This window comes from Melopsittacus undulatus, chromosome 6 (assembly GCF_012275295.1).
Source record: "Melopsittacus undulatus isolate bMelUnd1 chromosome 6, bMelUnd1.mat.Z, whole genome shotgun sequence".
Taxonomy (NCBI): Eukaryota; Metazoa; Chordata; class Aves; order Psittaciformes; family Psittaculidae; genus Melopsittacus; species Melopsittacus undulatus.
Genome location: NC_047532.1, coordinates 48,075,406 through 48,088,393, shown reverse-complemented (window position 1 = coordinate 48,088,393; position 12,988 = coordinate 48,075,406). Strand labels below are relative to the sequence as shown.

The 12,988-nt window shown below is 44.0% G+C and overlaps 1 protein-coding gene across 1 annotated transcript in view; it reads right to left on the bottom strand.

Moving 5' to 3' along the window:
* LPP (LIM domain containing preferred translocation partner in lipoma) overlaps positions 1-12,988 on the bottom strand; it is a 337,577-nt gene that overhangs the window by 169,012 nt on the left and 155,577 nt on the right. Inside the window, exon 6 of the mRNA XM_031043045.2 lies at positions 9,397-9,509. Coding sequence (XP_030898905.2) covers positions 9,397-9,509 — 113 coding nt within the window. The remainder of the gene's footprint in view (positions 1-9,396; positions 9,510-12,988) is intronic.

Genomic DNA, 12,988 nt, shown 5'->3' with positions numbered 1-12,988 from the left:
AATGAAGTTTAAGCATACAGTCAAGCTTCTCTGAATTTGAGAAAGCATTCTTGAATGTGAGTTGTGAAGCTATTAGGAAACCACCACCAAAAAAGAAAAGTAGAATTAAGATTGGCCAGTTGATTTTCACAGCCTGAATAAGTTCCAAATCCAGAAGTTAAACATATAACATACTTCTGAATTTGTTTGCTTATTTTGCTGTAACAGGAAGGGGTGCCCGCCAAAACATTTGCAAGGATTCAAGAATCTCCAAGGGAGCCTGGCAAAATGTCAGCAAAATGAATGTATAAAACTACATGAAAGTCAATGGCTTGGGTTTGGCTCCTGTAGAAATGAGTCACGTTAAAAATCTACTATACGTCTCTCAAAGCTGAGAAGATGAAAATCTGTACTCTGCTTCAGTCCATACATTTTTGGGGTGGTTGATGGCTGCAGTCCACAGGCTGCAAGACAGCTGGGCAGACCATGCAGTTCTGATTCACCAAGGAAGGTCTTTGCCTTCAAGAAGTTCGCAATCTCATTTTCCAAAACATTAGGCCCACTTTTACCTTCCCTTCAAGGCTGCCAGATGTGTGTCTGGTATTTGATTTGGTTGGATGACCATGGGTTTTCTTCCTTTTTTAACAACCACCTCCCCATTTGGACATCTTACCTTCTACATGTTTCCTAAATGAGAACCTCAGCTGAAGAAAAAGGACCTGAATAACACAGAAAACTGAACAACAAATAACTTGTGTTGGCCAGGGACTGCTGCAAAACCTTGCAGAGAGAATCCCCAGCATACAGATCCCTCCTGGGTGGGCTCCAAGGTTTATTTTTATATCGAGTATATGCAGATAAATGAATGTAAGTTGTTGTTTTTCAGTAAGAATTCATGCATTAGAAAATGTAGCATCCCAGTACACAATAGAACTCAGGAAAATATCTTTTAACTGTGTTTTTGCTTGGGGTCAGGACAGACACAGAAGCCAAATGGGATTTACTTCTGCACAGAAAGTATATTCCTTACTTAAATGCCTTTAAAATGCTCACCTGACCTTCATGCAGACCAAACACCGCAAGGGTAGCCTACTGCTTCCTGCGGGAGGTGCTGATGCCCAAATGCCTGCACAGACCTCAGCAGTGGCATCTTTTGGGAACACATAAAGGGGCATTGCAGGGCAGAACCATGGGAATTTACAGAGACAGAAACAGGGGGAGGGGGGGGAGAGTGACTGAGGAGTGAGCGTAGTAACAGAGCTGAAGAGGAAGGCTAGACCTGGGACGTGACAAGACACGAGGCTGTTTCCATGGCAAAAGAGATGTGGAAGTGAGGAGGTGGAGAGGAAAGGAGTTGTAGCTTGTTGAATGAGAGAAGTTTGTACAGCACCTCAGGCAGATATGTCACTGGCTTCACTAACAGTTGGAATTGCTACAGCTTTCCCAAACATTTCTATTTTACTTCTCACACCACTAAAACCAACACTAAAAATGTCATATGATGTTTTCCAGATGCTCTTCCTTACCTGTTCTTTGTCTGTTAAGGTTAATCTTTGTGTGTGTCCTGCATTTGCATCAGCAAATCAAAACTAAAAAATACAACTGTGGGAATGGTCCTGCAAAGATAAGAGTTCAATGGCAACAGATACTTAAAATCATTCCTGCTATTCTGTCCTGGAAAAAAATCTTCTGGCTATAAAAACATTTTTTGTTGGTATTTCTACCACCTTTCAGCTTGCTCGGTCACTGTGCCACACGCTTTTTACAGAGACGACATTTTCCGACAACAAAACCACCATCATGGCAGCTGAATCTGTTTTTCACCAGTGATGGAAACTAAAAAACAGATACAGGAACCTGCATTTCAGCCACTTCCATTCTTGGAAATCAGATGTTCTCACAACTTCTTCATATCCATGTCCTCTTACCACCAGGCAAAATCTGCATCAAAAATAGGATGAAGTTTGCCCTATTCTTTGAACTACTTCAGGGCCGTAAAACTGAATTTAGCCAGACAACTGGATTCTCCCATCTCTGTAGCTGTATTTGCTTTCATCTTGTTTGACCAAAGCTTATTTCTGCACCACACAGCATCACAGTACTTGAAGCACCAAAACCAAGATAGGAATCTGACTCATTTGCTCTGTCATGTTCTAGCCTACCACCATGCCCAAACTGCATGGAAAGACTTTGACTTTCTAAACCACCATCCACCAATTCCAGCCAGCTTCACAGCAAAAGTGTAATAATTTGTCTGCTGCAATTTTTAGAATTCCTTCTTGCTACTGACAGTCTGTTTGTCTTAATCTCACCACTGCATTACAGTTCATTAATACAACACAGGATACCCAGGATTTGACACAAGAACAACTGATCCTGCAAGAGATCTTTTCTAGGACCTGCTAATACAACAGAAGATTGCAATAGCACTCAGAAATTACAAGAGTAGAATTTCTTCAATACTGATTATGTTATCTCATACTCTTCCATCACTCAGCTCATCTGCTTTGATGGGAGAATTCCTACATCTTTATTATCTTTTTATCTTCCCTCTGCTTAAATAATTCCATCTTAGATACAATGATGGTTTTGCATCCTTTCTGTCTGTCACAGGCTGATACTAGCTCTGACAGAATAAAATTAGCTGCTTCTTCTGCTTGCTTTCCATAACTCCCATTCATTATTACTTCCCACATTCATGTCTCTATTACCCACAGATGGATAATCCAGATTACAGATTAACCTCTCTTCAGGTGCCAGCAGTGAACCCAGCTCCAGCACTGGCAGTGTGAGTGTCCTATAAAGATGTACCCACATGAGCCAGGAGATGCCCACCACGGCTTGTAACCTCAGACACAGCACTGCAGGACCACAGCCCACTGTTTGGACGCAAGCCCGCGCATCTGCATACTTCTTCCCTGTGTCTTAACCGGAGATGATTTTCGCTCCATGATCTCTCAACATCACAATCAGCAATATCTCTGACCTTTTTGTTTCTCCCATAACTTTTTAGATAGTCACCCTTATTTACATATGATCTGTATTAGGCTTTTTGCTTTCTTCTGCTCTCTCACCTCATCACCAGCTGCATGGTAGATTATCAAAAGCCACGCTGTTCCGTCTCTGAAAGAACATCCCAGCCTCAGTCACAACCTCCCTCCCAAAGAAGGCACAAGTGTGCACCAGTGCAGGTCCTGACACATCCTGTGTGCTGTGTTACTATATTAAACAATAACATAACAAATACATTAAATAACACAGTAATAAGCATGATGAAAATAATGAGCACAGTTAACTGTTTGGATCCTTGCTTCCTTTGTAGTGCTTGCCGAGAGTTTAGCTATTAAAGGCTGCACTGCATTATAACATTGCCAAGATATTAATAGCCAGGCAGAGAGATGAATGGCAGGCTTACATCGTACAATTAAAACTTTTCCAGTTTACCCTTTCAGTAAAATTTGTGGTTTATAATAAGCATCTTTGTCTATTCTGAAGAGAGTAAGGATTGGAAAGTTACATAGATGGGAACAGAGGTTCATTAAAGATTTAAAATAGAATGCGGTTTGGCATTGTAAAACAAACACGCGTATAAGATGGGTTGCATCAAGAGCTGCCTGAAAGAAGTGCTCAGTGTTCCTTTCCTCTTGTGATCCTGCATCTACTGGTCATGCTATCCACAGAAAGAGATAAAAAAGCAGTAGGGAGGAAGGAGGTCTGCTCTATATCTCCACTCATTATGCATTTCTCATAGATACGTATAGTGTTCATTTGTATGTGAGTACAAGAAAAAGATGCATTTAGTCTATTATGCATCCAGATATTCATCAACATATACAGGCATTGTATTAGTGATTTTGCTCACCTTAGCACCTAGAAAGCTGTATTATAAACAGATATTGATCTGTAGACACCCAGTGAGCATTTAAACATGCAGAGAGCATACATGTTATTGCTCAAGTCTAATTCAGAAAGCAGTGCATTCCTGTTTCTCAAATACATAAGGAAGGCAGAGGAAGGGAGACAGATCAAAAGCATTCCTGCAAAGTCAAGGTTTGAATAAAAGGGTTAACATTACCAGGTAATTTATTTAAACTGTTGGACACGGCTTCAATTTAGATAAAAGGCAGTTGCTTATCACATGGATTTTAATAAATTAGGTTAGGAGTCCCAGAAATCTGCAAAAGCTGTATCTAGAATCGCAAGCGATACACACAGACTATGGCTTTATTTACAGAGTCACTGGGAGCTACTGCTGCTTGCCTGGAGCCAGGCAGCCCTGCTGGCAGCTAAAGCTGCGCTGCATTACCAGTGTTCCTCCTCAGCAAGCACCTACACCCAGGCCAATAATCCTGATGATTAACAAAATCTAGCACTAGAGGGAGGCTGAACACATGTTCTGCTCTCTTTGGCCTTTTCTTCTTCTCCAAACATGAAAAGGCAGGCAATTTAAAGGAAACCTAGCACCCAATGCAGACCCCAGTTGCCACACTGTTGAGAAGCAGATGTGCTATTTAAGGCAGCACCCCTGTAGACAAAAATAAAGCTCTTTCCTCCCCAACTATTTGTCAATATGCACACCCAAAATGTAAAATAAAAAGAAATAAAAAGAAATAAAATTCCTCCATTCTGGCTGTTTCCTTAGGCTGTGAGTCACAGCCCACAGAGAGGCACGACCGCTGCCACTCGCCAGGAGGGAGCCTGGCAACCTCCTCCGTAACAAGGAAGAGGCTCTCACTGCTCACATCTCTCAACACGTCCCCACCTTCTCCCAGGCATGAGTACGGGGTAGAAGTGAGCCAGGTCTCCTTTGAACAGCCTTGCAGAGAAAGGTGCATTACTTCTTCAGGCCATGTTTCAGCATTTCTCCTTCCAAAATTCCTTGGCAATGGGAATTTGAGCCCTTCAGCTGAATTTTTGCATATTGCAACAGGACAATACAAACAGAGAATCCAGTAGGTTTGAACATGGGAACAGTTCCCCGCTCACAGTACTGCAGCTCCTCTATGCATAGGTGGTTCTAACAAGAACTGTTATCCTGAACTATTTTATATTTCCTTTCATGCAAATGTTCAAAACTCCATTGTTTCTTCACTCTAACCCCCATCCTAAACTTCTTCTGCACATAACTCTCTGGTCTATCCCAAACTCTTTCTCATTCTTACATTACATACAGTTCTTACATTAATGTAGTAGACAGAATTGCTCTGGGACACAGGAGATGTAGATCTTATTTTTAACCTACTGGTTGTCAGCCTGGTGACCTAGGCAAAGCGCTTTCTCTGCTTCAGCTTCCTTACCAGGGAGAGACTGGTGATTCTTTTGTAAAGGGTTTTGTGGCCTGTCAATAAAAAACACACTGATAACAACCAGGGGTTGCTGGAAAAGAGGTGATCCCCTCTCTCAATATAATCCTCTCCCTTCCATGTTGCAGTAGTATCTAGGGTGCCAAATGAAAATCAGACCCACATTGCTGATGCAGCACCTGCAGATAGTTACAGGTGATTAGTAAATGCATATTTTTGCCAGGCGGCCCTTGGCAGGTCTGCAACTGAGGGTCACATCTGCTGGCTACATCTGCTCCAAGCCACCCAGGTCCTGCAAAAACATAAAAGCCTGGGCTCTGAACTTCTCCTTTAAGGAGAACCGATTGTTTCAAAGCCAGCGGAGATCTAATCCCTGGTGATAAGGCTTATTGACATGCTCCCATAGGATGCATGGCTCCAGAGCCAGCCTTCCCAGGGATGGGATGAGAGATAGGGACCGGCTTTCCACACCACTGTGCACAGTCTTCCTACCTGAGCAGCCCTGCTTGGCAAGGAAGGAAGAACTTGCCAGTGCCATGAGCAAGGGTCCCTCTCTGTGAGCAAACAGGCACTCAAGAGGTTGTTTATGAGAGATTTTTCACTTTTCCTTTCCTGGCCCAGGCAGAATGCCTGTTTCGAAACTAGAAGGTAAAAAAAAAATTAAAAAAAAAACCCTGCCTCCCTCCCAGATCTATTTCCCTTTGACAAACAGTGATTTAATTTTTCTTCCCATCCAGGACTTTTTTTTTTCCCCTCTTTTAAACTGAGCCCAAGCCAACGTGGCAAAAGGCTCTTTGCTCATGTCCTTATTTGTCAAACACGCCATCACCGCACCCTCATCACCATTCTGGGAACAAGCCCTTGTCTTTGCCTGCTGACTTCAGCCGAAGAGGAACTTCCCAACACAACTCTACCTCAACCCCAGTGCACTCTTTTTTAAAATGAACATTTCCTTTTCTCTTTCTTTTTAAAGCAGTTGATAAGAAAATAACTTAAATTTCCTTCTGTTTTCCTCCCAGGCCCTGCAGTGAATCAGAATATGATGGACCTTGATGGGAAAACAGAAATCACAAGAAACTGCCAGATCTGCTGCAAAGGTATTTCACGACCCAGTCTTCTGATTTCCATCAGAGCATAAACACCTCAAGGGAAGTCAGATACCAAAGTTCCTTTTTGGATCTGATCCTAAGTGTCCAGTTCCACTGTCCAAATAGATTTCAAGAGATAAACAGGTCTATGAAAACTGGGTATTATTATTTTAACTGCTGCTCTTAAGCTACAACTTAAACTGTAATAATCTGTGTAGCTTTTAGCTGTCTGCTAACAGTAATGCACAAAATGATAATAAACTAAACATATATATTCTGCTTCCCTTACCAACTTAACACCTAGTATAAAAAGCTTTACCTGGACCCACAGCACAGCATAAGGTATCATCAGGACTCTGCCATCCAGAGACAAATTTCTGTTGTAAAGGGGCTAATTTTCTGGAGTAGATGAATTTCAAACTCTGGAATAAATCTGGAGGGCTTGCACCAGGTTTGCAGGGACAGAACTGCTCCAGGCAGCAGCCTCAGATCTGGTCTGTGCCCAGGAGAGGAGTCATCTGCTCCAGCACTTAGATTTAGCAACAGAAAAACTGAGGCACGGAAATTAAATGGCCTTGCATTGGAAAGCAGAATCAGGCAAGGCTTTAGTTTGCTGGATCCATATCCAACAACATGTTCATGAGATCTCTGCCTTCAAGGCAACTGGGTCCTAAGGGTGGGAAAGGATTTATAGCAGAAGAAATACAGCCACCATTCATTCTGCTCCTTCAGCATGGCAACCTCTGCTTGGAGTTGTGAAAATGGTTGTGTTCAGTGCACAAAGCCACCAAGAAGCTTTCTCCACCACCACCTGCCTTTTCCCTTATGTCTTGGGCCTTTTATCTTGTGATTTTTGTTGCTCCTGCAAGGTAAGGTGCTGATTTTGCAATATGAGACCCAGCTGACTCCTGACTTAGCCCTGGCTTTTGTCTGCTCCTGATCTCCTTCAGAGGATGGAAGGGAAAAGGAAAGGGAAAAAGGTGACAAGAGAGCACGGCTTAAAGGAGGGAACATGTTTGCTGCAGAGTACATCTGGGTGTGGTGACAGGCAGGAGTGCTGGGGTACAACTGGCAGGCTCACTTTTGTCTGAACAGGATTGTCATGTGAAGGAACCTCGCTCTAACCAAACTCCTGCCAAAGCCCCATGCTGTGAACACAGCTCCAGCCCCAGCTTCCCAAAGCCAGAGAGAAAGGGTGTGACAAAAAGCAATTTCATGAGCTCAGCGGGGAAGAGCCATCCTATAGAGGGGTTCTACAAAGAGGCACAACCCAGTGTGCCTTGAGTGGCTCAGGCACATCTTTGGACCCAACTGCAGGAGGGAGGCATGAGGAGCTGAAGACACGAGCCCCTTCCAATAAACACTGTGAGGTCCCTTCCTTGGGCAATCCAGCAAGGGGGAAGCCTGACCCAGGAGAAGCCCATGAAGTGCCGTGACCCCTTCCCGCTGCCCAGGCTTCTGCGCAGGGAGCCACGCAGGCTGCGCCCTGCCCTCGCCAGAAGCCTGCTGCTCCACTGCTTCCCAGGGCAGTCTGGAAGCTCCCTTGCTCCCACAGGGTCCACTCTTCTCAGAGAGATAAAAGACAGAACAACACTTGCTGAAGAATTACTTCATTTCCCCAAGGCTGGGAAAAGCCATGCTCCACACTTGGCTGATGTCCCTGACGGCTGCAGCCTTTCCTGGCAAGGGAGAATGATCCTCATTAACCCCTTCCCTCTCAAAGGCTGCTTATAGCACTGAGCCCACTGCAGGAACAGCTGAGACTTTGTGACAGCATCTGAACATCTTGCCACAGGCAAGAGATCACACAAAGCCCTTGAAGGAGGAAAATGTTTTCATTTTATAGAGGCACAATGTTGATGAATTGACTCTAGAGCTTATGATGGGGCCAGGAACTAAGCCAGGTCTCTTGAATCCTGTTTAATGTCTGTTCACTAGCCTATTCTCAGGTTCAAATCCATCCAGGGACACAGGACTGCCACAGCCTTGCAGGGTCATAAAGGGTAACCCCATGGCTGTGAGTGTGTGGTTACACAACTCTCACCAACCTCAAAAGTAGATCAGACTTGCTTTGCTCTCACTACTCCTCCCAGAAGACTCTTACATACCTTTGCAGTCTCAGTGCTTGGAAACTTTCTAAACACCAGTACAAAGGTACTCCTGGCAAGCTTAAACTCTCCTGTTCCTGCACCAACACTCACCCAGAGCTGAAATAATTGTTCTTCTCTGGTACTTACTCCCCAGATGTATTTAAAATTTGCATCCATGCCCCCTTCTCAGCCTTCCTTTTGCTCAGCTAACAAGCTAAACTCTTCTGGTCTCCACTTGCAAAATAAGCTCCTCACTCCTTGATCACCTTGACAGCAGGTCCCTGCAGTCTGAATACATCTCTCCTGAATGTGCCTGAGCTAACACAACAGTACCCAGCACTACAGGCAAGCCAGTGATGTCTGAATAAAGACGTTCATACCTTGTAAAGGTGTTCAAGGTATGTCCCTATCCACATAGAACATGCCATCATCACCTGATGCATCTTAGAAGTTGCACTTTTATTCAGATGGCAAATCTAGAGGATCCAAGCCAGCAAAAAGGGAGTGAAAAGGGTCTTGGTGACATCACTAGAGCCTGAGCCAGGGCTTATTTGCTTCACTTAATTTTAGGCAGCTAAACAAAGAACTTTTAGGATCAGATTACTGCCCTAAAGTCTCTTCACAGTCCATGGAAGGAGATGGCCCTTCCAGAAAACAATTCATTCTGGGAAGGTTTCACTCCCATCCGCCATCACAAGGACATAAGGCAATTAGTCTTCTAATTCGAGCCGGATGGGAAAAATCCTTTAATAGCTCAGTAAGTTTTGAATGGAAATATTCCTTAGTTGGGAAATACAGCTTGCTAAAGCTGACCTGGTTGTTGCTGACACATGATTTCTAACCACAGCACTTTGCCACCTTGTTTTATTATCATCCATTCATTTCCACAATTTTTGGATCAGTTCTGCACAAACAATAACATTCCTGTTCTTTTACCTGTACCTTGAAAGTAACATCATCCAGTGGGGGTGGGGGAGGGAAGGCACCTTGTGATGATGTGATGTTCCCAAGATCATCCACAGGAGGTGGGGGTGGAGGAAGGAAGTCCCCTAGGAGAGAGAATGAGAGAATTTCAACTCACCCGTTTTAACTCACATCATGATGAACATCTCCATGCAGTGCCACACTGCCTCCCACCTACAGGCCCTGAGCTCCATCCCCAAATACCACCATGTTTAGAGAGGTGCTGAGCCAAACCCCAGTGACCTGCAGTCCTCTGGACAACCTGTGCCCACATTCAAAGCCCCTGGCTCAGCCCAGCCCAGGCATGGGTGCCAGATAGACACCTACGCAGTGCCTACAAGGCACCTTCATGCTATTTGCTGTGGGAAGCAGCTGGGTATGAAGCCCTGGAAAGCTTTTCTGTTTGAATCTAAATCAGATGAAATGCGATACAGAGTACAAAGAAAATAAATTTTCTGAAATTAATACTTTGGTGTTTAGTTCTAAAAAATGCTGGTAAGTTTGAGTGTGACATAAACTTTTCTCCTTTGCTGTGAAAATGACCTTCCAACCAACCAACCAACACAATTTTGCAAATAAATTTGACTCCAGCAGACATACACTTCCCAAAGAATACACAGGTGATGCATCTCCCTGCACACCACATGAGTTAGGCACTCTTGCTTTAGAAGATTACCCTTCAGAACACCTTAGCGATGTGCCGAAGGGGATGAGATAGGGAAAGGGACAGGGTTTGTACATAAACAGAAGGGAAAAGTTGCAATTGCTATAAAAGAAGGGGAAAACAAGGCTTGCTAGAACAAACAAAACAAACACCACTTTGCCCCTTTGGAAGATCCATTCCTCCCAAAAGGAAAGAAAAACATTGGCAAGATTTTTCAGAAAAGAAGCAAAGGACAGAAAAAGAGAAGAGCCCTTTCCTGTGTTTGGAAGAAAACAGTTTTCTCTGCAGTAGGAGACAGCTGGCTTTACCACATCCCAGCCCAGCTCTGCTAACTCTGTCCTCTGTGTCAGATAAGCTGCTGGCTCTGCTCTCCCCACAAATGGGAAGGTTTTTAGATTGGGAAGCAGAGAGCAGATGCCTGATGAACTGGAGGGACCTTGCAGATGTTTGGCCTTTTTCTGGTCCTCTGCGAACAGATGGACTTTCCTCCTTCACAGCTTTAGTTATTTATTCTGCCACTGCACTTTCCTCTTTCCCACACACAGCCATAGGACCCGATGCTGTTCCCACTGCACTCATGGGAGATTATTCCCTCGGATGCAGGACAGAAAGCTGTTACTCTATTATTATTATTATTGGCATTGCTGGAAGTCTTCTTCCAGCAGAGAGGAAAGCAGGCAAAGACTGGAAAAACTGTGTCCTGACCAGTGTATGGGTTTAGATCTACACTTGAGGGAGCAAAGGAGGATAAAAAGCTGAAAGCAAGCAGGATCTCCCTAAAATGCACCTCAGGGACCTTCACTCATCCCCGAAGCTTTGCAAGCCAGACAGATTTCACTTGCTTAGAGCTGGGCAAGCCATGGGAGGAGGTAGAAAAGTCCTTGTGGAGAGTATCAATACCATCCACTACTGAGCATCTCCAGTGCCAGCCAGCTACATGGGGAACCATCTGGGGAGAGGACCATCCTTTGGTCACCATGAATGCACTAGTGGCCATGAGGAAAATGGGTCTCTGGGGTTACCAGAGTTAACCATGGGCTGGTGGATGACACACCCCACCCTGAGCGCTCACAGTCTCCTGACTGATCTAACTCTGCTGCCCTTCCATGAATAAGTGAGAAGATGGGCAAAAGGCCTATTAGTATTGATCACTGATCAGCACCAAGACTGACATTTTAGTTGACATTCATCTGGCATTAGGGCAAACGCTTGGAGATACTTCAGTTATTAGAGTGACTACACTTAGCTCCACCAACAGAAAGACATCAAGGCACCTCCAGAAGGCAATTTATACCTCAAGGCAGGTAAAAGCACCTTCCAACAGCAAGTACCCCCACAGAGGCAGCCTCAAACAGGCACATTTACAGGCAGGAAACTGCATCATGCCCCTTCTCATACCGTGGCACAGCCTGCCTTCAGCTCTTGCAATGAGAAATCACTACCCATAACCATATGTTTAAAGGAGCTAAATATCTCCTCATTGCACCAGCTAGTCATTTCTTCTTCTTACAGCTGTGAAGACCATGACTCAACCTACAAAGGGACTGCGCAGTGCGACACATGCACCAGCTGAGTTACTTTAGATAGGATGGCACAACTTCCTGGGAAACCATAGTCCTGAACTCTTCTCTCAGCACTCATGCCCACTGCTGTGCTGGAGCATCAGTCAGTGCAACCACAGGAGATGACACCATTAGCCCCAGTAACATTTCCCCCCTTATTTTGCATACAAGTAAGTAGATAAAAATTCAGCCAGTTCATCATGGCTATGTCGGAAAACTATAGAACAATAAGCAGAAGCAGTGCCTCCCAGTCCCCAGCCCAACTTTTGGCTCCAACCAACTCTGTGCCATGCAGATGCATTTGCAAGGTTTTACCCCTCTCCTCCCAAAAATTTCCCCCTCTTCCTCTTTCCAAGGAGATTTAGGCATTTCATTATTACACTTTTCAAATGTACAAATAAATTTTTTTTCAAAGCCTTAGAAGACATCTACATCAGCATGAGCTTGTCGGGCTGAATAGAAACTCATAATATTTTTGCTATTGGCTGCGTGATGCCTTCTGGGTACAAGCAAAAGCTGAGAAAAACATCCTGTCTCATGCAACAAGCACGTTTCTCACAGTCTAATCTTTAAATTTTTAAGTGCACTTCAGCTTTTTTGCAGGATCAGGCTGGTGTCTCAAGCCTTTGTTTTGAGGAAGATATATCTGCCAGTCAACAAATGAATTGCAGCACAGTAATTGCCTCCCCCCTTGACTGACACAGTTGTTTAGACATGAAGATTTGCAGCTTTGAAACTTCTAGACACGAAGAAGATCTTACATGCTCAGTAATAAAAGACCATTTGGGGGAAAAGCCCTCGGAAACACAAAAAAGCAAACCACCATATTTTTCCCTGAAACAATAACTTAATGAAATCTAACAACCAACAAAACAGGGTTCACACTGGTCTTTCCAAATTACTGGCAGACATCTGAAGACTATATGCCCAGATGGTTTTAATTTGTCTTCTTCCAAACAAAAATAACCCTTTCTCATCATCATCTTGATAATTTCTAGCTCTGAAAATGGGTCAGAATCAGTTTGAATCAACTGAAAAATACAGCTCTCCCTGGGCTCAGAGACTACACTAAGGACAGTGATGGAGCACCTGATGTGTTTCCATTCTGGTCCAAACAGACTCCGTTTGGCAAAGTACTGATCCAATATAGGCATTTCCTATTGGCCAGTCAAGTACTTACCTTCTACTGCAGAAAGTCAAAGTTTGCAATTTGAGGGTGATCTACATTCAAACAACTAAGATTTGCCTTAATTTGTTTAGCACTAGGCTAAAACCCTTTAGATTGAGGCTACCAGAAGCCCGTAAACTACAATAACCACTGCAAAAATCTGCAAAATAT